We start from the raw sequence: 26,936 nt of genomic DNA on the forward strand, positions 1-26,936 counted from the left end.
ATGAAATTTAAATTATCTGCTTCTGATTTAGGTTGCTAATTTCCAATGAGACTAAAATAAATACTATAATTAAATCAAAACATCATATGTTTATTGCTTTCTAAGTAAATACTACATCATTACATTACCAAAACATCTGTACTCAAAGAATGAACATACACTTGTCCATATATTTAAAACAAATGAGGAATTCCCATCGTGGCTCAGCGGTTAACGAATCTGACCAGGAACCATGAGGTTGTGGGTTCAATCCCTGCCTTGCTCAGTGGGTTAAGGATCTGGCATTGCCATGAGCTGTGGTGTAGGTCGCAGACGCTGCTCGGATCCCGCGTTGCTGTGGCTGTGGTGTAGGCCGGCGGCTATAGCTCCGATTCGACCCCTGGCCTGGGAACCTCCATATGCCGCAGGAGTGGCTCAAGAAATGGCAAAAAGACAAAAAAAAAAAAAGAAAATATTTCTACTTACCCACATATAATATATTGCTTGTGTTTTACTATTGCTCACCAATTCTTTATTATTTGTTGGATTAAACGTAAGGTAGTTCTGAAATATAAAATATGGAAATGCATTACATAATAATAAATTTTCTCTTTCTCTATGATTAAGTTAAATATTAAAATTAGATATTTTTTATTAAAATACATAACCGGGTAGGAGTAAAACACAGAAAGGACACGGCATTTTGTAAGCAACAGGAATATAATTTAAATACAGAGTGTTAAAATTAATGGTCTCAAATGTATTTCCTTTCTTATTCTTATTTTAATTCATCATCTATAAACTGGAACAAGCAATAGTAAACCACTATTCACCAATAACCTTTATTCTGTGTCCTTTCAGACAAAGAAGGCTGCAAAATCAATTCTAAATTTGACAAGGTCACAAGCTAAACTGGAATGAACGCAAAATACTGGAAGGGGGTTCTGATTCCTGCCAAGATGGTAAGTAGCATGGGTTGCCTGGATCCCTTTCCAAAATTTAACCCTGCAGAAACTACAGATGTGGAGGAAACATGAAATGCAGAAAATAAATAACAACAACAAAGTGAGAAATCCCAAGGGGGGTGTAAGGCATATGTCTTGAAATGGTATGTGCGTGGGAGGTGGGCAGTAGCCTGAGATGAATGAAGGGCTACGGGAGGCAGCTTTGAGTGATGGGCTCAAGAAATGCTTTTTTTTCTTTTGGTTGCACCCATGGTGTGTAGAATTCCCTAGCAACAGGCTGAACCCATGCCACAGCAGTGACTCAAGCCGTAGTAACAACACCTGATCCTTAACCATCTGAGCCACAAGGGAACTCCCAGAAATGCTTTTTTTTTTTTTTTTTGGTCTTTTTGGGCCTCACCCACAGCATACGGAGGTTATAAGGCTAGGGGTCCAATCGGAACTGTAGCCACCAGCCTAAGCTCAGAGCCAGAGCAACATGGGAGTGAGCTGTGTCTGTAACCTACCCCACAGCTCACAGCAACGCCAGATCTTTAACCTGCTGAGCAAGGTCAGGGATCAAACTCACATCCTCATGGATGACAGTAGGATTTGCTAACAGCTGAGCCACGACAGTCACTCCAGAAATGCTTTTTTTTTTTTCTTTTGTCACACCTACAGCATGTGGAAGTTCCCAGGGATCGAACCCATGCCACAGCTGTAACCAGAGCTACAGCAGTGACATCAGATTCTTAACCCACCGAGCCATGAGGGAACTCCCAAGAAATGCTTTTTCAACTCCACTCCAGCCCTTTCCACTCCATCTCACATTCCTTGCCTGTTGCTTGCTGGGGCACTTCAGGAATGTAAACTACAATGCCCATGTCTGAGGATCAATTTCAGGACAGCACGAAGGTCTGGTGGAGTGAAGATGATGAAAGCACATGCATGGACAAGGCCTCATAAAGGCTGAAAATTAGCCTCAAATCCTCTCAATCTCTGCTTAGATCAAGTGACTACTTTGCCAAAGACCTGAAGGAGTAAAAGTAAATCTTCCTTGGAAGAAGTTATCATCCTGAGCCTCAAATTATTCCTATCCTTTTTTTTTTGGCTGCACCCATGTCATGTGTAAGTTCTTGGGGCAGGGATCAAACCTGTCTTATACTTTTTAAGTACAACATCAGGTATTCAACAAAAAATAACCAGGCCTATGAAAGAGACACACTCAAATAATTGAAAAAAAAAAGGAGGAGGAGTTCCCGTCGTGGCGCAGTGGTTAACGAATCCGACTAGGAACCATGAGGTTGCAGGTTCGGTCCCTGCCCTTGTTCAGTGGGTTAACGATCCGGCGTTGCCGTGAGCTGTGGTGTAGGTTGCAGACGCGGCTCGGATCCCGCGTTGCTGTGGCTCTGGCGTAGGCCGGTGGCTACAGCTCCGATTCAACCCCTGGCCTGGGAACCTCCATATGCCGCGGGAGCGGCCCAAGAAATAGCAACAACAACAACAAAAAAGACAAAAAGACAAAAGAAAAAAAAAGAAGAGAAAAGTAATCAACAGAAAGAGACCCCCCCCCAAGGAGAGTTATCACCCAGACTGGACAATAACTGTGATTAACATGTATGTGAAAGTAGAGGATAAGATGGATAATCTCAGCAGACGATTCTCTATTTTTTAAAAGAATCAAATGGAAGGGTTTTTTTCTGGGTTTTTTGTTTTATTTTGTTTTTTAAGGCTGCACATGGATGTTCCCAGGCTAGGGGTCAAATCAGAGCTACAGCTGCCAGCCTACATCACAACCACAGGAATGGGGGATCCAAGCTGTGTCTGCGGCCTACATCACAGTTCATGGCAATGCCAGATTGCCAATCCACTTAAGTGAGGCCAGGAATTAAAACCACATCCTAATGGATACTAGTCAGATTCATTTCTGCTGTGCCACAATGAGAATTCCAAAATGGAACTTCTAGATCTGAAAAAAATGCTTTACAAAACTCAAAGGATGATTTAACAGAAAATTAAATACAGCCAAAGGAATGATTAGTTAGTAGAAAAGGAAGATAAATTACAAGAGAAAATATCCAGACTGAAGCATAAAGAGAGAAAAGAACAGAAAAGAGAATAAAAGACCTACAGGACAAGTTGAAAGGGTCTAACTAACATGTAATTGGAGTCCCAGAAGGAGAGGAAACAAAGAATGTGGCAGAAATAACCTTTCAAGAGACAATGGATAGAATTTTCCAAAACTAAGGAAAGACATAACATCTCAAGTTCAAAAACCCCAAAGGAGAAGTTGATTTTTTTTTTAAATCAGCATGTCCATATACACACAGATGCATCATTGAAAAACCAAGAGAAAATCCCTTTTTTTTTTTGGCTTTTTTAGGGCCACAGGGTCAAATAGGAGCTACCACTGCTGGCCTACACCACAGCCACAGCAACACAGGATCTAAACCACATCTGTGACCTACACCACAGCTCTCAGCAATGCCAGATCCTTAACCCACAAAGCAAGGCCAGGGATCGAACCCACATCCTCATGGATACTAGTCAGGTTTGTTACTGCTGAGCCACAATGGGAACTCCCAAGAGAAAATCTTAAAAGCAGCCAGAGTGGGGAAAAAAGACGCATAACTTTCAAAAAAGGTAGCAGTAAGATCAACAGTTGACTTCTCAACAGAAATGATTTAAGTCTGAAGACAACGGAATAATACCTGTACCGTCAAGGTACTGAGAGAAAATAACCACCAACCTAGAATTCTGTACTTTGGAAATATCCTTCAAAAACAAGTTACCAAGAGAAATGAGAGCATATATCTCTACAAAGACTTGTACAAGAATGTTCAGGCAGCTTTATTTTCAGTAGCCACAAATAGGAAACCCACAAGTCCTTCAGTTATCTATTCAATGAAGAGAGAAACAAATGGTGACATATCCATTCAATATACAACTATTCAGCAGTAAAAAATAATAAACTTTGTGCTCACTTCAGCAGCACCTATACTAAAATTGGAATGATACAGAGAAGACAAGAATGGCCCCTGTGCAAGGATGACATGCAAATGGGTGAAGTGTTCCATATTTTTTGAGCCTACCTATAGAAGCAGGCTCACAGACATGGAGAACAGACTTGTGGTTGTCAAGGGGGAGGGAGTGGAATGGACAGGGAGTTTAGGGTTAAGAGACACAAACAATTACATTTAGAATGGATAAGCAATGAGGTTCTGCTGTACAGCACAGGGAACAATAACCACTCTCCTCGGATAGAACATGAAGGAAAAAAATATCAAAAAAAGAAAGTATAGGGAGTTTCTATTGTGGCACAGTAGTAACAAACCCAACAATCCCCAACTAGGATCCATGAGGATGTGGGTTCAATCCCTGGCCTCACTCAGTGGGTCAGGGATCTGGCGTTGCTGTGAGCTGTGGTGTATGTTGCAGACGTGGCTTGGATTCGGCATTGCTGTGGCTGTGGTGTAGGCCAGCAGCTGTAGTTCCAATTCAACCCCTAGCCTAGGAACTTCTGTATGCTGCGGGTACAGTCCTAAAAAGTGGAAGGAAGAAAGAACGAAAGAAAGGAAGGAAGGAAGGAAAGAGAGAAAGAGAAAAGAAAAAATATATATGACTGAGTCACTTTGCTGTACAGCAGAAATTGGCAAAACATTGTAAATCAACTATATTTTAATTTTTTTTTGTCTTTTTTGCCATTTCTTGGGCTGCTCCTGCGGCATATGGAGGTTCCCAGGCTAAGGGTGTTGCTATGGCTGTGGCATAGGCCAGAGGCTGTGGCTCCCATTCAAGCCCTAGCCTGGGAACTTCGATATGCCATGGGTGCAGCCCTAAAAAAAAAAGACAAAAAAAAAGAAAGAAAGAAAAGATACACACACCCCAATGTTCAAAGCAGCACTATTCACAATAGCCAAGACATGAAAACAACTTAAACATTCACTGACAGAGGAATGGATAAATAAGATGTGGTACATATACACAATGGAATATTACTCAGCCATAGAAAGGAATGAAATAATGCCATTTGCAGCAACATGGATGGAACTAGAGATTATCATACTAAGTGAAGTAAGAGAAAAATAAATATATGATATTGTGTATATGTAGAATCTAAATATATGATAGAAATGAACTTATTTACAAAACAGAAGCAGACTCAGAGCCAAAGAAAATAAATTTATGGTTACCAAAGGGGGGAGGGATAAATTAGGAGTGTGGGAATAACATATACATGCTACTATATGTAAAGTAGAGGAGTTCCCCTATGATGCAGTGGATTAAAGGATCCAGCATTGCCACAGCTGTGGCATAGGTCTAAGCTGCTGCTTGGATTCAATCCCTGGCCTGGGAACTTACATATGCCATGGTTGAGCCCATAAAAAAATAAATAAATAAATACTGGAATAAAATTTAACCAAGGAGGTAAAAGATCTGTATGGTGAAAACTATAAAACACTGCTGAAAGAAATTAAAGAATACATAAATAAATGGAAAGGCATCTCATGTTTGTGGATTGGAAGGCAATGTTATTAAGATGACAATACTGGGAGTTTCCATAGTGGCTCAGTGGAAATGAATCTGACTAGCATCCATGAGGACACAGGTTCGATCCCTGGCCTCACTCAGCGGGTTAAGGATCCAGTGTTGTCATGAGCTGTAGTGTAGGTTGCAGCCGTGGCTTGGATCTGGCATTGCTGTGGCTCTGGCATAGGCCAGCAGCTATAGCTCCGATTTGACCCATAGCCTGGGAACCTCCATATGCCACAGGTGTGGCCCTAAAAAGACAAAAAAAAAAAATGACAATACTATCCAAAGTGATTCAGTGAAAGCTCTAAGGAAACAGCAAAAACATTTTTTGGTAGCAACAGTAAAACCCATCCTGAGCACCTCAGTATGGCTGGTGGCTTAAGAAGTAAGCATATTTTTTTCCTGGAGCATGAAGGACACAGGGTAGGAAAGAAGTAGAGAAAACGGGCATAAAGCTGATAACAATATATACCTTTCTGAGTCCAGCCACACAGACCCCATGTTGGGGCTCCTAGTTTCTGCAAGTCACATGCATTCCTACCAGAGTGGCTGGCACACAGTAGGCACTCAATGAATGCAGGTGAGCGAAGGCTGCAAGGATGAATGACATGATGCAGAGGAGCAGAGTCAACACTCTGGGTGGCCTTGGGAAGTCGTCTCATGAAAATCGAGAATAATAAAAACTTCCCTACATGAAGAGCAGTTCAGAGCATGCTTCTCGAATGAGAAAGGCAGCCAGCTGGTTGACTTTAGACAAATTATTTAATAGTCTGCATGGATTACATAAGATACTGTATCAAAGAATTTAGCAGAACCAGCACATAATAAATGCTCCAAAAATTAGCTATTATCACCAAAAATAAAATCAGATCACGGATAGAATTTTTTTTTATTTTTTGGCAGCACTGTGGCATGCACAAGTTCCCAGACTGAGGATCGAACCCTCACCACAGCAGTAATCAGAGCCACAGCAATGCAGGATGCTGAAATGGCTGAGCCACCAGGGAACTCCATGGATAGGAATTTTTAAAAAGCTCCTGTTTGTGCACCATCATGAAGCTCCAGTAAAACAAAAAGCAGTTTTGACCTGGCTTCTGTGTAACTTTAGATGGATCTTTACAAGCTCAAACTGAACTCACCTGAAAACCATACTCTTTGGGAAGGTCAAGTGTGCATGCGGGCGTTTCCACTGCTAAAGTCCACTTCCAGATGCAAACTCTCTGTAAGTGACAGCAGACAGGGAAGAAGGAGAAGGTTTCCGAAGGCTGCTGAAGTAACCTACACCTCTCATGGTAATCCAGAAGCTTCCGCGAACTCAGCAAAGCACAGTGAACTAGGCCATAAGCAGGGAACCCCTGACCAGAGTCTGGTCACCACCCTCCACCCAGAGAATCGCAGATGCCACACAGCTTGAGCAGAGCTGCTCACAGCAACACTCCTGTCAGGTTGGCCAGCCAGCTGAGGCTGCCCCACAGGGCCCTGTACCTGGATTTCAGCATCTGAGATCGTTGCCAGGTACTTGGCGTCACGGGTGATAGCCATGGCCCTGATGCCATTACCTTCTGGGCAGCTGTCAAATATCGTGTGCACAGGGATCCTGCAAAACAGGGCAGGGGGACACCTGCTTCAAAACATTACACTGTGGGAGTTCCTGCTGTGGCACAGTGAGTTAAAGATCTGGCAGCTGTGGCTCGGACACAATCCCTGGCCCAGGAACTTCCATGTGCCACGAGTACAGCAACAAAACAAAACACTGTGAACAAACAAATGTGGTCCATCCACACAATGGAATATGACTCAGCCATTAAAAGGAGTGAAGCACTGACACAGGCTACTTGAAACTTGAAAACATGATACTGAGTGAGAAGCCAGATATAAAAGGCTACATGTTTTATGAATTCATTTATATCAAATTCCAGAATAGGCAAATCCAAATAGACAGAGAGCAGATGAGTGTTTTTCAGGGGCACAGGTGATGGGGAGGGAAAGGGATGTGACTGCTAAAGTGTTTTAGGGTTTTCTTTTGGGGCAAAGAAAGTATTTTGGAACTAGATAGAGGTGGTGGTTGTACAACACTGTGAATATACTAAATGCCACTGAAATGTAAGCTTTAAAATGGTTACTTCTATTTTATGAGAACTTTACCTCAATTTAAAACAACAACAACAAACTCAAGGCAGCCTGTAAACATGCTATTTGTTCTCCTCGTGAGCTCTAGTCTTTCCTTCATTATCAAGTGCTGACTCTGTGGCAGGCATGAAGGAAGAGAATGTGAAAAAAGATGCCTAGGACACCATCCTTGCTCTCAGGAGAACTGGCATTCTCCTCCATAAGGAGCAATATAAACAGACACAGGCTTTCTCCAGGCAACATAGCTGCATCTATCAAAACCTCAAATGTGCATACCCTATGACCCAATTCCACTTCTACAACTTTTTTCTTAGCAAAATAATAGCAAAAGTAGACAGAATAAATGCCAATTCATGTTCATTGTGGCACTGCTTTAATAGCAAAAAATCTGGAAACACAAATGCATATTAACATAGTAATTGTTTTAAAAATATCATAGTATAGCCATATAATGAAAAAGTATAAAACCTTCAAAAAGAATGAGGTGCGGGAGTTCCCGTCGTGGCGCAGAGGTTAACGAATCCGACTAGGAATCATGAGGTTGCGGGTTCGGTCCCTGCCCTTGCTCAGTGGGTTAAGGATCCGGCGTTGCCCTGAGCTGTGGTGTAGGTTGCAGACGCGGCTCGGATCCAGCGTTGCTGTGGCTCTGGCATAGGCTGGCAGCTACAGCTCTGATTAGACCCCTAGCCTGGAAACCTCCATGTGCCACGGGAGCGGCCCAAAGAAATAGCAAAAAGCCAAAAAGCCAAAAAAAAAAAAAAAAGAATGAGGTGCGGAGTTCCCGTCGTGGCACAGTGGTTAACGAATCCGACTAGGAACCATGAGGTTGAGGGTTCGGTCCCTGCCCTTGCTCAGTGGGTTAAGGATCTGGTGTTGCTGTAAGCTGTGGTGTAGGTTGCACACGCGGCTTGGATCCCCCGTTGCTGTGGCTCTGGTGTAGGCCAGTGGCTACAGCTCCGATTTGACCCCTAGCCTGGAAATCTCCATATGCCACGGGAGCGGCCCAAGAAATAGCAAAAAGACAAAAAAAAAAAAAGAATGAGGTGTAAACCTGGAAAAAAAAAATACAACCTAAGGAGTAGGAGAAAATAGTTGCAAATGATCCAACCAACAAGGGCTTAATCTCCAAAATATATAAACAATTCATACAACTCAACAGAAAAAAAAAAACAACTCAATCAAAAAATGGGCAGAAGACCTAAATAGACATTTCTCTAAAGAAGACGTACAGATAGCCAACAGGCACATGAAAAAATGCTCAACATCACTAAGTATTAGAGAAATGCAAATCAAAACTACTATGAGGGGGAGTTCCGTCATGGCTCAGCGGTTAACAAACCTGACTAGAACCCATAAGGATGTGGGTTCGATCCCTGGCCTTGCTCAATGGGTTAAGGATCTGGTGTTGCTGAGAACATGTTGCAGGTCGCAGATGTGGCTCAGATCCTGCGTTGCTGTGGCTGTGGCATAGGACGTTGACTACAGCTCCAATTGGACCCCTACCCTGGAGGTGCGGCCTTAAAAAGACAAAAAAAAACAAACAAACTACAATGAGGTACCACCTCACACCGGTCATTATGGCCATCAACAAGTCAACAAAAAAACAAATGCTGGAGAGGGTATGGAGAAAAGGGAACCCTGTTAAACACTGTTGGTGGGAATATAAATTGGTACAACCACCATGGAGAACAGTATGGAGGTTCCTCAGAAAACTAAATATAGAACAACTGTATGATCCAGCAATCCCTCTCCTGGGCATATATCTGGACAAAACTTTCATTCAGAAAGATACATGCACCCCTGGAGTTCCCGTCATGGAGCAGTGGTTAATGAATCCGACTAGGAACCATGAGGTTGTGGGTTTGATCCCTGCCCTTGCTCAGTGGGTTAAGGATCCGGCGTTGCCCTGAGCTGTGGTGTAGGTTGCAGACGTGGCTTGGATCTCGAGTTGCTGTGGCTATGGTGTAGGCCAGCGGCTGCGGCTCCAATTCAACCCCTAGCCTGGGAACCTCCATATGCCGCGGGAGCGGCCCAAAGAAATAGCAAAAAGACAAAAAAAAAAAAAAAGATACGTGCACCCCTATATTCATAACAGCACTGTTCACAATAGACAAGACACGGAAACAACCTAAATGTCTACCGACAAATGAATGGATTAAGATGATATCCATATATACAATGAATACTACTCAGCCATATAAAAGAACAAAATAGTACCGTTTGCAGAAAGATGGATGGAACTAGAGATTCTCATATTTAGTGAAGTAAATCAGAAAGACAAATAGCATATGGTATCACTTATATGTGGAATCTAAAATATGGCACAAAGTTGGCATTCCCTTTGTGGCTCAGTGGTTAACGAACCTGACTAGGATCCATGAGGATGCGGGTTCAATCCCTGGCCTCCATCAGTGGGTAAGGATCCTGTGTTGCTATGGCTGTGGTATAGGCTGGCAGCTGCAGCTCTAATTCAACCCCTAGCCTGGGAACCTCCATGTGCCACAGGAGCAATGCTAAAAATAATAATAAAATAAAAATACGGATGATGCAACTGACAAGGGCTTAATCTCTAGAATATATAAACAACTTATACAACCCAACAGCAAAAAAACCAATCAATCAATGGAAAAATGGGCAAAAGACCTGAACAGACATTTCTCCAAAGAAGATATACAGATGGCCAACAAACACATGAAAAAATGCTCAACATCGCTGATTTTAAGAGAAATGCAAATCAAAACTACCATGAGATATCACCTCACACCAGTCAGAATGGCCATCATTAATAAATCCACAAATAACAAGTGCTGGAGGGGCTGTGGAGAAAAGGGAACCCTCCTACACTGTTGGTGGGAATGGAAACTGGTACAGCCACTATGGAGAACAGTTTGGAGATGCCTTAGAAATCTATACATAGAACTTCCATATGACCCCGCAATCCCACTCTTGGGCATCTATCCGGACAAAACTCTACTTAAAAGAGACACGTGCACCCGCATGTTCATTGCAGCACTATTCACAATAGCCAGGACATGGAAACAACTCAAATGTCCATCGACAGATGATTGGATTCAGAAGATGTGGTATATATACACAATGGAATACTACTCAGCCATAAAAAAGAATGACATAATGCCATTTGCAGCAACATGGATGGAACTAGAGAATCTCATACTGAGTGAAATGAGCCAGAAAGACAAAGACAAATACCATATGATATCACTTATAACTGGAATCTAATATCCAGCACAAATGAACATCTCAGAAAAGAAAATCATGGACTTGGAGAAGAGACTTTTGGCTGCCTGATGGGAGGGGGAGGGAGTGGGAGGGATCGGGAGCTTGGGCTTATCAGACACAACTTAGAATAGATTTACAAGGAGATCCTGCTGAATAGCATTGAGAACTTTGTCTAGATACTCATGTTGCAACAGAAGAAAGGGTGGGGGGGATGTAATTGTAATGTATACATGTAAGGATAACCTGACCCCCTTGCTGTACAGTGGGAAAATAAAAAAAAATATATATGGCATAAATGAACCTATCTACAGAACAGAAACAGACTCACAGACATGGATAACAGACTTGTGGTTGCCAAGGGGTCGGGGGGAGGAGTAGGATGGACTAGGAGTTTGGGATTAATAGATGCAAGCTATTTCATTTAGAATGGACAAGGAATGAGGTCCTACTATACAGCACAGGGAATTATATCCAATCACTTGTGATAGAACATGATAGGATATGAGAAAAAGAATGTATATGTATGTATGATTGGGTCACTTTGCTGTACAGCAGAAGTTGACAGAACATTGTAAATCAACTATAATAATTTATTTTTTGTCTTTTGTCTTTTTAGGGCCGCACCCCTAGCATATGGAGGTTCCTAGGCTAGGGGTCAAACTGGAGCTGTAACCACCGGCCTACACTAGAGCCACAGCAACTCAGGATCTGAGCAGCGTCTGCAACCTACACCACAGCTCACGGCAACGCCAGATCCTTAACCTACTGAGCAAGGCCAAGGATCGAACCCGCAACCTCATGGTTCCTAGTTGGATTTGTTTCCACTGTGCCACAACAGGAATGCCACAATTTTTTTTTTCTTTAATGAGGGCCAGGGATTGAATCTGAGCTGCAGCTACAGCAATGCCAGACCCTTTAACTCACTGTGCTGGGCTGGGAATCAAACCTGCACCTCCGCAGCAACTTGAGCTGCTGCCATCAGATTCTTAACCCACTGAGCAACAACAGGAACTCCCAGTTGAACCTGTACTATTAACATATTTGAAATAAAAGAATTTATTTTTTAAGGAATGAGGTTTAAGAGAATTTAACATATCAGAGTCTCTAACAGATTAGATTTGTGATTCTAATTTAAAGTCTGTAGTTGATTTAGACTTGTGATTTTAAATTCTAATCATATTAGGTTTATAAACAATATTAGAACATTTAACAGAATTTAAGATTTGCCGTATTTATGTCTACTTTATTAGATTTACAAGAATTACTTAAAATACTAGTGAAGGATTTATTTGTTAATCAGACTGATAAAGAACTTAAAGATCAAATAGAATACATTTAATTTCTGAATTCAGTTTGAAATGTTTAAAAGGATGTAATAATAAAATCTGTAAGTGGGACCAAACATTAATCAAAGCCCCCAATAGGCAACTGAAAAAAATATGTTAGAGTCATAGAAGATTTAAGTTGAACTTAAATGTGTTAAATTTATAGAAGAAGACTTAAGTTGAACTTACTCTTCTTTTCTTTTTTGAACTAGTATCTTAAAAAAGAAGTATAGTTTATCACTTTAACAAAGTGACTATTAATTCTAAAAAAAAAAAATCCCTTCTGGGTTCCCAAGGTCATCATTTGCAATATCATAAAACTCATATTGACATATCATTCGAATTGTTAACCACAGATATGCTTAACTTTGTAATTTTTAAAAATTACTGCCAGAGCCACCCCCAGTCTAATGGAGAAGATGGCTTTATTAAACAAGAAAAAAGCAAAAGATAAACACAGTTTGAAAGGAGGCCAGCTCTGCCTGGAGCAAGGGACTGCCAGCAAGGGCATGAGAGAAGAGATCCACCTGCAGGACCCACTGTTCCTGCCTTTGGAGTTCCTGATGCAGGAGGTAACCTGCCCCGTGTGTCAGCTGGATGTCCCATGACTTGCAGCCCCTGTGAGGGCTAGAGATGCTGGGTGCGCATGCAGACAGGGCCTTTCATTTGTGGAGGAAGTGTTTGCATGACCCTGATATAAGGTACGGACTTCCTGTAACAAGGGCTGAGCTAGCAATGGGCAGCCTCCGGAGGGTTTTAAGCAGGGGAGCAACACAATCTGACTGTGTTGGGGAGGAGTTCCCATCCTGGTTCAGCAGAAACTCATCTGACTAGTATCCATGAGGACGCAGGTTCAATCCCTGGCCTTGCTCGATGGGTGAAGGATCCAGTGTATATGAACTGTGGTGTAGGTCACAGACACAACTTGGATCCCACATTGCTGTGGCTCTGGTGTGGGCTGGCGGCTACAGCTCCAATTCAACCCCTAGCCTGGGAACCTCCATATGCCGTGAGTACAGCCCTACAAAAAAAAAAAAAAAAAAAAAAAGGCCATATTTTGCATTGGGGAAAAGCTCACACCTAGAATGTCATGGAGAGACACCATCTGATGAGACATGATCATGGCCACCTATGTGTATGTAAATCGACAGCAAGTGTTCTGTGAGAAAACACCCCAAACCTACTACACAGAGGACTAGGATTAGAGATGGTGACCAAAGGAGACCTGTGCATTCAACTAAAATGTATTAAAATGATTCTACAGAAAAGAAAATCATGGACTTGGAGAACAGACTTGTGGCTGTCCAGGGGGAGAGGGAGGGAGCGGGAGGGAACGGGAGCTTGGGGTTAACGGATGCAATCTATTGCTCTTGGAATGGATTTACAATGAGATCCTGCTGTGTAGCATTTGGAACTATGTCTAGATACTTACATCACAACACGACAATGGGAGGAAAAAGTATGTATACATGTGTGTGTAACTTGGTCCCCATGCTGTACAGCGGGAAAAAAAAATGCATTAAAATGATTTTTTAAAAAAGCAACAGGTGGGAGTTCCCATCATGGCTCAGTGGTTAACGAATCCGACTAGGAACCATGAGGTTGTGGGTTAGATCCCTGCCCTTGCTCAGTGGGTTAAGGATCCGGCGTTGCCATGAGCTGTGGTGTAGGTCGCAGATGCGGCTCAGATCCCGAGTTGCTGTGGCTCTGGCGTAGGCCAGCAGCTACAGCTCTGATTGGACCCCTAGCCTGGGAACCTCCATATGCAGCAGGAGTGGCCCTAGAAAAGGCAAAAGGACAAAAAAAAAAACCAATAATTAAAAAATAAAAAAGACAACAACAAAAAAGCAACAGGTGAGGGGATAAACAAGATGCTGTATACCCATGCAATGAGATCGTAAATAGCTATAACAGGGAATAGAGGACTGATTCATGCCACAGCAGGGAAGAATTTTGAAAATGTTTTGCTATGTGAAAGAAGCCAAACACAAAAGCCACAGGTTGCATGATTCCATTGACATGAGATGTCCAGAACAAGCAGATCTATAGAGACAGAAAGCCCATCAGAGGCTAACAGAGGTTGAGGGGAGGGGGAATGGGGAGTTTATCCCTTCAGATTTTCTGGTTGGGTAGTTAAAGTGTTCCGGAAATAGAGGTAATGGTTGCACAACATTGTGAAAGCAATTAATGCCAATGAATTACATGCTTAAAAGTGGTTCAGGAGTTCCCTGGCAGTGCAGTGGGTTAAGGATCCAGTGCTGTCACTGCAGCAGCTCAGGTCAGTGCTGTGGCGTGGGTTTGACCCCTGGCCTCAGAACTTCAGTATGACGCTGGAGCAGCCAAAAAAAAGAAGTGGTCCAGTGTCACAGAAGCCAGGTTGAAGAATGGAACTGCAGGAAGGGAGATTAGTCAGGAGGGCTGTTTCAATGGCCCAGCCAGGAAAAGATGGGTGTGGACAGAGGTGGCTGGGGTGGGTTCAGAAGCTGTTTGGAGGTAGAAGCACAGGATTTTGTACATTTTAGCAGGAGACGCCCATGGGACATGCAGGTGGAAGGTCTCTAGCAGCTTCCCCATCAGCAGAGAAACACAGAAGTCATTATTGAGAGTAAGACTTCGAGGTTTCAAACCCTGGATCTGCTCCTTCCTGGCTGAAGAGCATCACCAACAGCCTCCTCATCATCTAGGCCACAGCTAAAGAATGGCGAGACGAGGATGAGGCTGACGAGTGGCTGAGAGGGGACAGACAGCAAGCAGGATGAGAACCAGGGTGACAGGGAATCAGAGAAACCAAGGAGAATGAAGAATAAATCCACAGAGGTCAAGCCAGATGAGGACCAGGATTAGGTAACATGGCCCTATGGAGGCCACTGGTTACCAGGGGGAGAACGGTTCTCGTGTCCTAGAACTTTTTTTTTTTTTTGTCTTTTCTAGGTCTGCACCTGTGGCACGTGGAGGTTCCCAGGCTAGGGGTCCAATTGGAGCCACATCTGCGGCCTACTCCACAGCTCACAGCAACACCAGATCCTTAACCCCCGAGCGAGGCCAGGGATCGAACCCACAACTGAACTGGTTCCCAGTCCGATTCGTTAACCACTGAGCCACGACAGGAACTCCGTGTCCTAGAACTTTCAACATAACTTCTTCCTAACCTTCTTGTCCGCCTGGACTTGCCCACCCCCACCTCACTCCGCCCCACCCTCCTGCACACCAGACAAGACCTTATAGTCTTGTCAATGAATCCAGCACTGAGCTCCGCCTCTAGAGCCAGGAATTAAGAAAGGACACATCTGGGAGCAGCCGTCATCGTCTAGGTCTTCCTAACAATCCTGGAAGGTAAGGAGAGTAGATCCAATAGTGGCCCCCTCGAAATTCACATCCACCCAGAACCTCAGAATGTGACCTTATAAGGAAAGAGAGTCTTGGCAGATGTAATTAGTTAGGATGAGGTCGTGCTGGTTTAGGGTGGACCCTAAACCCAGCAACTGATATCCCTATAGAAGAGGGAAAATGCCACAGGAAGATGGAAGCAGAGGCTGGAATGAAACATCTATGGGTCAAGGACCACTGAGGGCGCAGGCAACTGGAGGGGAGCGTGGGACAGGTTCTCTCTCAGGGCCCCAGGAGCTCCCTGCAGACATCCTGATTTCAGACTTCTGGCCTTGTGAACCGTGAGAGAATAAGTTCCACAGATTTTTGAGCCACCCAGTTTGGGGCAATATCTTATAGCAGCCTTGGGAAACAAGGATCATGAGTGTGATTAGTCTTTTTTTTTTTTTAGCTGGTGAAAGTCACGTGGCGTCCCTGGGCCTCCCAGCTTGGTGGGTGTGACTTGGCCACCCTCAGCCCAGTGCACCCAGGGGGCCACCGACAAACCCAGTTTCCAGCCTTGAAGGGCCAAGAATCATACATGGAAGGTTCACCCAAGTAATGTCACTCCCACAGGCCTCCAGGCAGTAAGATGACCTCCCGGGCAGCCTCTCCCGTCACCCCACATGCCACTACCGGCTTCTGTACTCCCAGACCAGCATCACTCGTCTCTGCTGGTCACAGTGGGCAGCAGAGATGGGGTGGGGGTGGCAGCGCAAGCCTACCCTGTGAAAGAGTCCCATATGATTATCAGGCAGTCGGGCCCTTTGTCGGCCGTGGCGACCCACCGCCGGTCTTCGCTGACGCAGAGGCAGGAGATCACGTTGGGGTGGCCCTAGAGACCCGGAGAGAAGCAGCTCTGAGACAGGAAAGGTGGGGCCCCAGAGAGAGACCTGGGCTCCCCTGCCAGATGCCACTGGCTGAAAACCCTCCTCCCACCCGCCTCCCCTCAAAACACTGGCAGGATAAGCGACACTTCCCACAGGAACAGTGGCTTCCTAGGGGTCTAGGCACGTCCCAACTCTGAGCTAAGGTCGAAAATAAATGTCTGGGTGCATCCCCTTGCCCCCTTGAACCTCCCTGCTGCCTCATCTCCCTAAAACTGTGTTCACACAGGTCACCGAGCAGCCTTGGGACCAAAGCCTCCTCACCGGCCTGTGCTTTCCCTCTTAGCCTCCTATGATCCTCCCCACATAGAGAATCACAGGCAAGATGAGAGGCAGGAAAGAGCCCCTGTCTCCCTCTTTCCACATCTCCCCTCGCTCACTCTGGCCTCCTCTCTGGGCCCCACACACGAGGCCTGAAAACTTGAAGCTCTTTCTGTCTGGAATGGTCCTCCCCCTAAACTATCCCTGGATGGCTCTTTCTTAGTCTCAGCATAAATGGCACATCTTTCACTCCCTGCCCACCCAATCCAGAGGAAGTCTCCCTTCACCCTAGGTTTTCTATCTTAGGGCATTTTCACACTTCCTTTCAAGCAATTGTTGCAATTTTTAATTATATATTTATGTGCCTTTTTTTTTTTTTTTTAGGGCCACACCAGTGGCATATGGAAGTTCCCAGGCTAGGGATAAAATCAAAGCTGCAGCTGCCAGCCTACGGCCACAACCACAGCAATGCCAGATTTGGGCCTCGTCTGCAACCTACACCACAGCTCAGGGCAACACTGGATCCTTAACCCCACTGAGCGAGGCCAGGGATCAAACCTGCATCCTCATGGATACTAGCAGCATGTGGAAGTTCCCAGGCCAGGGACCAAACCCCCACCACTGTAGTGATCCAAGCAGCTTCAGTGACAATACCAGATCCTTAACCTGTTACACCACAAGAGAATTCCAATTTTTTTTCTTTTTGTCTTCTTTTTTTCATTTGTTTAATGTCTGGCTCGCCCCCAGACTATAAGCTCCATCTAGTGGGGGGAGGTTAGGTCTGTTTTGTTCATGACCACAGATCTGTCATCTGAAACACAGTGGTCACGATAAATACACATGCAATGGATGGATGAATGAATGGCCTAGGCCATTCCCATCCACCCAACTCTGGGGAGGCTGGATGCTTAGCTGCCTGGCCCGCCTCTCCTGACCTGAGCCTGCCCCCACACAGTGTTCCTCTCCCCCTGCCATTACCCCTGTGCTCAGTGCTACACATTCAACTTAGCTCCAAGGAGGGCTGCTTGCTGACTGTGTATTTACGGACTTCCAGAACGCAAATCCCTTAAAGCTGTACCCACGTGTCTTGGATCCCTGGCACGATGCTGAGTATTGGCTGAGCTCTTGGCAAATACCTGGTGAAGTTTTTGATCTAGACATTGACTAAGGAAGGTCCTTATTAAAATACATGTCAATTGAAATGGGTTACTGTGGAACTGTTTACCAGATTAACTAGTGGTAAGGCAGATAGCAGGCAAATGTGACAGGTGGATAAGAAAATGACTAAAAGAAAAAGGGTCAAAAATGTGCACAACAGAGGAAGCAGAGCAGTGTGGGGAGGACAGGCATGCAGGACATTCAGGGAGGTACAGAGTGCAGTGTAAATAAAGACAGAGAGAGGGGACAACTGTCCTACTTAATGCTTTGAAGTAAGGAGACATGGATTTAAGACCTGGCTTCACCATCCACTGGTGTAGCCCTGGGCAAGTCAGCTCAATCACTCTGAGCCTCAGTTTCCTCTCCTGTGAAATGGGGACGTTCACACCCACTCCTCAGCATGACTAGGAGGATCAAAGCCCTGGAAAGGAGTCTAAGTGTTAATTAGATCCAAATCCCGGCTGAAGAGCCGTCCTCTGCCTTTTACTGCAGTTCTCTGGAGACATGGTTCTCTCCTGACCACATTTTTAAGGAAATGTGAAAAAATATAGACGTTTTGGATTCTGGTTATCATAAAATTAAAGTCTGCTGCTATGTAAATTGATTCTGACTAGAATCAGAGAGACAACAATGAAATGTGTTTCTAAAGACAGTATCTGCTATTTTCAGAAGGGAGGTAGAGAAACGAGACTGTGATAGAATAAAGTTGGCCCCTGACATGAAAACCAAAGTGCTGTCAGAGTTACCGTCGTGGCACAGTGAAAACGAATCCGACTAGGAACCATGAGGTTGCAGGTTCGATCCCAGGCCTTGCTCAGTGGGTTAAGGATCCGGCATTGCTGTGAGCAGTGGTGTAGGCCAGAGGCTATAGATCCGATTGGACGCCCCAGCCTGGGAACCTACATATGCCACGGGTGTGGCCCTAAAAACCAAAAAAAAGTGCTGTATTTGAGGTAAAGGCAACCTCCCTCACTTGAAGTAAGAAACCCCTGTAGACCTGGAGATGGTGCTGGTTATTCTTGAAGACGTTGTAGATGACCACGGTGTGAGCGCTGGCGTACAGGAGAACTCTGTGGTTTTCGTCTCGAATGTAGTACACGGGAAGGGAACTGTTCCATCCAAATGTCCAGGTCATGGTCTGGAAGACAAAGGTAAAACCAGAAAGACGAGACGGTGAGCAGCCCGGAGCTGGGACACCCGGGTAATCGTGGCAGCCAATAAAGAGGAGCAACCCTGAGGGGTCCTCAACACACATGGACGACCCCTGAAAACTCATGCTCAGTGAGAGGGGCCAGCTGCAAAGGACCACATATACGATCCTGTCTTTGTGAAATGTCCGGAAGACAAATATACGGAGACAGAAAGTAGATCGGTGGTTGCCCTGGGCTGAGCGGAGGTAGAGAGGGGAATGACTGCTTACTGCGTGCAAGCTTCTTCTGGGGGCAATGGAAATGTTCTGGAATTAGACAGTGGCCAGGGTTGCTTAACCTTGTCAATGGGCTAAAAACCAAACAATGATTCATTTTAAAAGGGTAAATTTAAGGAGTTCCCTTGTGGCACAGTGGGTTAAGGATCCAGTGTTGTCACAGTGCCAGTTGGGTCACTGCTATGGCACGAGTTCAACCCCTAGCTCAGGAATTTGCTATAGGCATGGCCCCCCAAAAAAAGGATAAATTTTCACAGACATAGAAAACAAACTTATGATTACAAAAAGGGGCGAGGGGGTAGGATGGTGAGAAGGATAAATTAGAATGCTGGAATTAATATATACACACGGTTATCTATAAAAGAGATAACCAAGAAGGACCTACTATATCGCCAGGGAACTCTACTCATTATCTTGTAATAACCTATAATGGAAAAGAATCTAATAAAGAATACACACACATACACACACATATATATAATAGAATCACTTTGCTGTACACCTGAAACCAACACTGTAAATCAGCTATACTTCAACAAAATATAAAAAACGTTTAACTTTAAGGGTAAATTTTTTGAGGATGTGGAGAAACTGGGACTCTTGTGTATTATTGGCGGGAATGTGAAATGGTGCAGCTGCTGTGGAAGACAGTATAGAGGTTCCTTAGAAAATTGAAAATACAATTACCATATAAATCCAGCAATTACATGTCTGGCTGCATACCCAAAAGAACTGAAAACAGGGTCTCAAAGAGATATTTGTACGCCCATGCTCATAGCAGCATTAGTCACAATAGCCGAAAGGTGGAAGCAAGCCGAGTGCCCATTAGCAGAAGAATGGATAAAGAGAATGTGAATGTTACTCAGCCCCCAAAGAGAAAAGAGATTCTGACACATGTTCCTACATGCATGAACCTTGAGGACATTATGTAAGGAAAATATACCAGTCACAAAAAGGCAAGTATGAACTGAATGGCTCCATTTATATGAGGTCCCTAGAGCAGTCAGATTCCGAGAGACAGAAAGTAGAAGGGTGGCAGCCAAGGACTGGGCTTGGGGAATGTACCATAGGGACAGTGAATGTGGTACAGGATGAAGAGTTACGGGGATGGATGATGATGATAGTGGCACAACAGTGTGAATGTAGTTAATACCACTGAGTGTTCACATGTAAAAAAGGTTAAGATGGTAAGTTTTCTGTTAAGTGCCTTTTAGCACAATTTTTTAAAAAATTTAAGAGGGTGACTTGTATGGTGTGTGGATTACATCTCCATTAAAAAAGAAACGCAAAGCTGTTTGGTGCTTACACAGATGTGTTTACTACGTAAGAATTCAATGAGTTCTGCACTTGAGTGTGCATACTCTGTTTATATATTTCAATAAAAATATTTTCTTAAAAAAAAAGGAGGCGTTCCCTCGTGTCTCAGTGGGTTATGGATCCGGCGTTGTCACTGCCATGGCTCTGGTTACAGCTGCGGTGCAGGTTTGATCCCTGGCCCAGGAATTTTCACATATTGTGAGTGCATCCCCCACCCCACCCCCACCCCCAAAAAAGGAAAGGACAGTCTTCCATAGCAAATGGAAACAAATTCCTATTCATCCACACCCTAGGACCTGGACCCAGCTGGACCAGACACACAGTGAGCATTTAATGTTGTGAAATTCAGTTTCTTTAACAAGAATATATTGAATGGACAAGTTATGTCACTAGGTAACTTTATAAGAAAGGCGATGATTCAGCCTGGGTATTCGTTCCTTACACCCTGGAAGGATAAAGTATAAAGAGACAAAATTCCCTTAAGAGGATTAAAAAATTCCACATTGCCAGGATCTGGCATTGCTGCAGCTGCAGCCTAAGTTGCAAGTGGGGCTGGGATCTGATCCCCTAGCCTGGGAACTTCTATCCAAAAAAGAAAAAAAAAGGGGGAAGAAGAAGCCAGCTTGAAAACACTACATACTGTATGGTTCCAACTACAAGACACTGTGGAAAAGGCAAAACTATAAAGACAATAAAAAAAGTTAGTGGTTGCCAGGGTTAAGGGGGGCGAGAAAGGGGGTGGATAAACAGATGGGACACAGGGGATTTTTAGGGCATTGAACCCACTCTATACACAACAACCTAGAGAAGGTACAACACAAAGAGAGAACCCTGGGGTAAACTATGGGCTTTAGGTAATATTAATACATCCATATTGGCTTACTAACAGTGACAAACGTACTTTCCTAATGCACGGTATCAGTAAGAGAGGAGACCAGGGAGTTCCCTATTGGCCCATCAGGTTAAGAATCCAGTATTACCACTGTAGCAGCTCAAGTTGCTGCTGTGGCATGGGTTTGATCCCTGGTCCCGGGAACTTCCTCATGCCACTGGTGCAACCGAGAATAAAAGAGAGAGAGAGAGGAATCCCCGTGGTGGCGCAGTGGTTAACGAATCCGACTAGGAACCATGAGGTTGCGGGTTCGGTCCCTGCCCTTGCTCAGTGGGTTAACGATCCAGCATTGCCGTGAGCTGTGGTGTAGGTTGCAGACGCGGCTCGGATCCCGCGTTGCTGTGGCTCAGGCGTAGGCCGGCAGCTACAGCTCTGATTCGACCCCTAGCCTGGGAACCTCCATATGCCATGGGAACAGCCCAAGAAATAGCAAAAAGACAAAAAAACAAAAAAAGAGAGAGAGAGAGGGGAGACTGGGGTGGAGGAGGCACAAGGGAATACATGGGAACTATGTACTTTTCACTCAATTTTTCTGTAAACCAAAAACTGCCCCCCAAAATAAGTCTATTTTAAAAATTAACCAAGGCCCATTTGGTTTAAAGTAATGGCTAAGTGATTAGTTGCTAAAAAAAAAATAAGTAAATAAATAAAAATCAGTGAATTATATTGGAGCAGAGAAATCTGGTGAATTTCCTTTCTCACCTTTGAACAGTACTTAAGGTTAAATTCATATTCCATATATTTCTCCCGAGACAGACATAGTGGGCAACGTGGCCAACATCTCTCTCCTACACGCTTCATTCCCCATTCTCTTCTGCTTCCATCTGCTCACTCTCTGTAATTTATATTTATATTTAGGTCTTTTCATTGCGTGGTCATGAGCGGTAGGATTATGGAATCATAATTGTCTCAAGCTGAAACTTCTAGGAACGGAACTGTATGATATTTAGCTGGTTCTTAAAAGCCAATTTCTTCAAATGGGATGGTTCTTCGGGAAACCTGCTCATTCTAAAAGGCATTATATCCATCCTGGAAATTTATTTTGCAATTTAACAAAAGAAAAGACATTCTTTTTAGTTTTTGTTTTGTTTTGTTTTTTGTTTTTTGGTTTTTTTTTTTTTTTTTTTTTTTTGGCTGTACCCATAGCATACAAAAGTTCCCAGGCCAGGAACTGAACCTGCACCACAGAAGTGACAACACCGGATCCTTAACCCTGAGCCACCAGGGAACACTGCAAAAGCAAACATTCTTAACCAGACTCCTGCCTCCAGGTAAAACAACTCTTTCAAGGGAAAAATTCAGCTGACCTCACTCTGTAAGAACAGAATTTCCTTACTCAAGCAGCACTCATATCAAATGAAATCACAAAGTACTGACAGTCATCACATTTTGCACTGGTTTTAACATTCATGGCAAGTGATCATGGAGACAGCCGCCCCTTACATCAACCTTTTTCTAAAACATGGTGATCCAGAAAACCAAACTTTGTTAAAACCAGATTTCACCATATTTGAGGGTCACATGATTCCTTCTCATAAACCTGTGGTACCTTGTTTCTTGACTGGGGATGGTATCCATGGTTATGATTATCTACCATGAGCACTGGGAGTTATCACACAGGCCTTCGGGATAAGGCAGGGGACCCCAAAGGAAAAGGAGGATGCTGCAGGCCCAGAGATGGAGAAGCTCACTCACTGAGGCACCTTCAGTGATGCCAAGAAATTAGAAACAGCACATATAGCCATCAACAGGGGAACAGCTGAATTATTTTCCTTTTAGGGCCAAATGTAGGGCATATGGAAGGTCCCAGGCTAGGGGTCCAATCAGAGCTGCAGCTGCCGGCCTACACCACAGCCACACGAGATCTGAGCTGCATCGGTGATCTACACCACAGCTCATGGCAACACCGGATTCTCAACTCACTGAGCAAGGCCAGGGACTGAACCTGCATCCTCATGAATACTAGTCAGGTTCTTAACCCACTGAGCCACAACAGCAACTCCCTCAATATCAGTTTTTTATCACACTGAGCAGCTAGAAGGAATCCACTCATGTCCAAATACTCTACTTATATCACCCTAAATTAACCTCCATGCCTTGTCCTAAGAACATTTACAACATAAAAGCCCATCACTTTCTTGGATACTGGTGCCCTGATAATGTGCCCAGATACATGCTTGTATATGCACAGAAAAGGTCTGGAAAGATACACAGTTATACCAAACTGCAACTGTAGTCACCTCAGGGAAATGGGAGTGGAGTGGGGGCGTGTTCCAGAATAGAGATCTTTGCCTGTGTGTAATTGTTGTTGTTTTTTTTTATAATGAGCACTTATTAATTTTAACACAAAGAAGAAACAAGGCAAAAGGAAAGGAAAAAGGCAAGGAGCTAAACAAATCTGCAAAGGGAGATCGCCCAGGAAAATCTGGGTTCTGCAGTGAGCCCAAGGCTAACAGAGGGCCCAGACCTGGGCAGCAGCTCTTCTCAAGTCCAGGTAGCAGGGAGCAGGGATCCTGACACAAAGATCATGTGCTCTCCCTAGTGACATTACTTGATCTCTGCCTAGTTGGCTAAACGATGTCTTCATGGGCTCCGAAACTGAATTATTCTTTCTTTTAGGAGCAATCACAAGCTCCAACCTTTAACTCCACGGCTCAAAACAGGCCAGATCTACAGAAAGGAGGCTGTCAGATATCAGCATTTCCCCAAGGCATCTTTCCATCACCACCACCAGCAGCAACATCATCACCACCGAGTTGCTAACACCTGTCAAGGGCTCAATCTGCACTGGGAACCACATTATGTGCACACAATCACTTACAAATCCTCCAAAGGCATGAATCTACAGTGTGCATGGGGCGGGGAGTGGGGGTGAATCCTAGGAAACAGTTTTCAGAAAGTAGCAGATGGAGGGAAGAGGGGGAAAAATCCTCCTCTTTCTTCTCTTGGCAAAGGATAATATTTTTATTTTTCACAGATGGCGCCTCCCTGGAATACTGTCGGTGGCAGCAAAGGCAAATTCCTTTGGACCGCCTGGTGCTTTTCCCAGCGGCTCGCACTTTTTCCAGACCTTTCACTTACTGACCCATCTTGGGATAGGCAGTTTTAGGAACCGGTTGTGGTTTTAGGCGTTTGTCAAGGGATCAAGCCAGTGAAGGCAGAGGAGGTGAGGAGAGGAGGAAAAGGGAAGGAATTGGCAGAATTGAGGAGTATTACAATAAGAGAGAGAGATGGTGAGGGAAAAGAAAGAGAGACAGACAGAGAGAGAGAGATGGAGAGGCGGGGGAGAGGGGAAAGAGGAGGGATGGTTTTGAGTCTCCCACAAGAAAACAGCACCCCATGCAACAGATAAACCACGTGAGGCACTTCCTGCCTGCTGGGCATCACGACTGAACTCGGATGCAGCATTGGTGTCCACATTCTGTCACATATGTCCAGCCAGAGCTCTGAACTGAACTTTAAAAAGATGCAAGCCTATTGTTAGCTTAAAAAGGATCTTGCTGGTGGTCGTCTTCTCCCCATATGCATAAAATCCCTTTTTCACAACACTCTCAAAGCACAGGGAGAAGTTAAAACACCTGTAACACTTACCAAGGGGTACACATTGGCACTGTCATCTTTTTGGAACAAAACGTCCTCAGTGGCGGTGGACACCAGTGAGTCCTTCAGGGTTCTTCCTTTGGGCTGGAATGCTTTTTCGCTTTTCTCACTTATATAGGACACTCTTTTATCTTTTCTGCTTTCTCTCGTTTCCGGCTCCAAGTCTCCTCTTTCTGGCTCCGAGTCTCTCCTTTCTTGTTCCAGTTCATCTTGGGGCGTCTGGTCAGTTTGCTCCCCAGGCTCACCTGAGGGCTGCCTTTCAGAGGAACTAATCTGTTGTTCCCCATAAGTGGTTGGATCCACATCAAGAAAATCTAATTGTGAGCTCAGGTCTCTTGGAGGCTCAGATGTTTCGGAAAGCTCTGATTGTAATGACTGCTTTGACTTGCCACTACTAGAGGTTTTCTTTAAAAAAAGGGGGGGGATAAAAAGATTATGATTTCAAATACAGTACAGGCGGCTACATGAACTCATTTCATTTCCTGTCTATTCCTAGTCAGCCAGTTATAGTGTTAGCCTCATATGGAAATTATGAAGCACCTGGAGTTCCTGTTGTGGCTCAGCAGGTTCAGAACCTGACTAGTATCCATGAAGATGTGGGTTCCATCTCTGACCTCGCTCAATGGGTTAAGGATCCAGCATCACCACGAGCATTGGTGCAGGTCACAGATGCAGTTCAAATCTGGTGTTGCTGTGGCTGTGGTGTAGGCTATCAGCTGCAGCTCTGATTCCACCCCTAGGCTGGGAACTTCCATGTGACGCAGGGGTGGCCCTAAAAACAAATCATAAAGCGCTTTAACAAGGAGCCTGGGACATTGTGTACTCAAATAACATGCATCATGGGTGTGTCAGGTTTTTTTCTGCCTCTTAACAGACCCACAACTGCAAAATCATTCTGCGAAGTGGCACTGGTGGCCTCCAAAACTATCACAGAGTCACAGAGTCACTTCTCCTTGTACCAGAGTTGAGTTCTACAGGCTGAGTCTGTTTAAACAAGTACACTCCAGTAACCCCTAGCCTTTAAGTCAGTACTGGTCCAAGCTCCACCTCCTGACCATCCTCCAAGCTGGGTCAGGTCAGCTTTTACATTCCTATATCTCTCCTATGTATCTCTCAGTCACTGCATTGAGTTTTATAATGTTTGGCCTTTGGTTATGGGTCTGTCTCCCGACACATCCTAAAGCTCCTTAAGAGAATGGACTGTGTCTTATTTGGTTTTATATCTCCATAGCCTGGCAGGTAAGTGGAGAGTTCAATTAGGAATGAATGACTGAGTTACAATTGCTACTTACTGGGAGTGTTCCTAACAAGATTGACTGGGAATCAGTTGGTGTAAGTCTATCCAAATTGTTCCTGGACTTGGTGGCTTCTTGGGGCTTTACTGCAGTTTCCTCCTGGGCTCCTGCAGCCTCTTCCTCCACTTCTTCCCTAAGAGCCTCCTCCTCCTTCCCAACTTCTTCCTCCTCCTCTTCTTCCTCGCCTTCCTCCTCCATTCTCTTCTCCTCTTCCCCTTCTTTCTCCTCTTCTCCCTTTTCCTCCTCCATCCCTTTTTCCTTCTCCCCCTCCTCTCCATCCTCCCCCTCCTCCTCCTCCTCCCCCTGAGACTCTCTCCAGGCTAATGTGTTATCTTCTTTGGATTCCTCTTGCATATTTTCTAGCTCTTTATAATATGGATCTTCTTCTCCTCCTCCTTCATCTTCTCCTTCTTCCATTTCTATTTCTCCATATTCTTCTATTTCCACCAGTGGGTTTTCCTCCGCATCTGACATTCTTCTCTGAGGAGTTTCTAGAGAAATTTTGAGAATAATCAGCAAGGCCCTCTGTTTCCCATTTGGATTCCCTGGTGCACAAACCTATCAATGGAACATACAACATCAG

At 44.4% G+C, this 26,936-nt stretch overlaps 1 protein-coding gene and 1 non-coding gene across 2 annotated transcripts in view; one reads left to right on the forward strand and one right to left on the reverse strand.

Moving 5' to 3' along the window:
• The window catches only part of CFAP251 (cilia and flagella associated protein 251), a 79,724-nt gene that overhangs the window by 51,063 nt on the left and 1,725 nt on the right, over nucleotides 1-26,936 (reverse strand). Inside the window, exons 2-8 of the mRNA XM_047761834.1 lie at nucleotides 26,351-26,844; nucleotides 25,050-25,463; nucleotides 18,821-18,961; nucleotides 16,243-16,352; nucleotides 6,942-7,053; nucleotides 6,596-6,676; nucleotides 466-543 (exon numbers count right to left, since the gene is read on the reverse strand). Coding sequence (XP_047617790.1) covers nucleotides 466-543; nucleotides 6,596-6,676; nucleotides 6,942-7,053; nucleotides 16,243-16,352; nucleotides 18,821-18,961; nucleotides 25,050-25,463; nucleotides 26,351-26,827 — 1,413 coding nt within the window. The 5' untranslated portion in view covers nucleotides 26,828-26,844. The remainder of the gene's footprint in view (nucleotides 1-465; nucleotides 544-6,595; nucleotides 6,677-6,941; nucleotides 7,054-16,242; nucleotides 16,353-18,820; nucleotides 18,962-25,049; nucleotides 25,464-26,350; nucleotides 26,845-26,936) is intronic.
• Nucleotides 3,900-4,006, forward strand: LOC125117176 (U6 spliceosomal RNA). Its single transcript, XR_007132532.1, has one exon. It is a non-coding gene; the product is annotated as a U6 spliceosomal RNA (small nuclear RNA).

The sequence above is a fragment of the Phacochoerus africanus genome, chromosome 15, assembly GCF_016906955.1.
Source record: "Phacochoerus africanus isolate WHEZ1 chromosome 15, ROS_Pafr_v1, whole genome shotgun sequence".
NCBI lineage: Eukaryota > Metazoa > Chordata > Mammalia > Artiodactyla > Suidae > Phacochoerus > Phacochoerus africanus.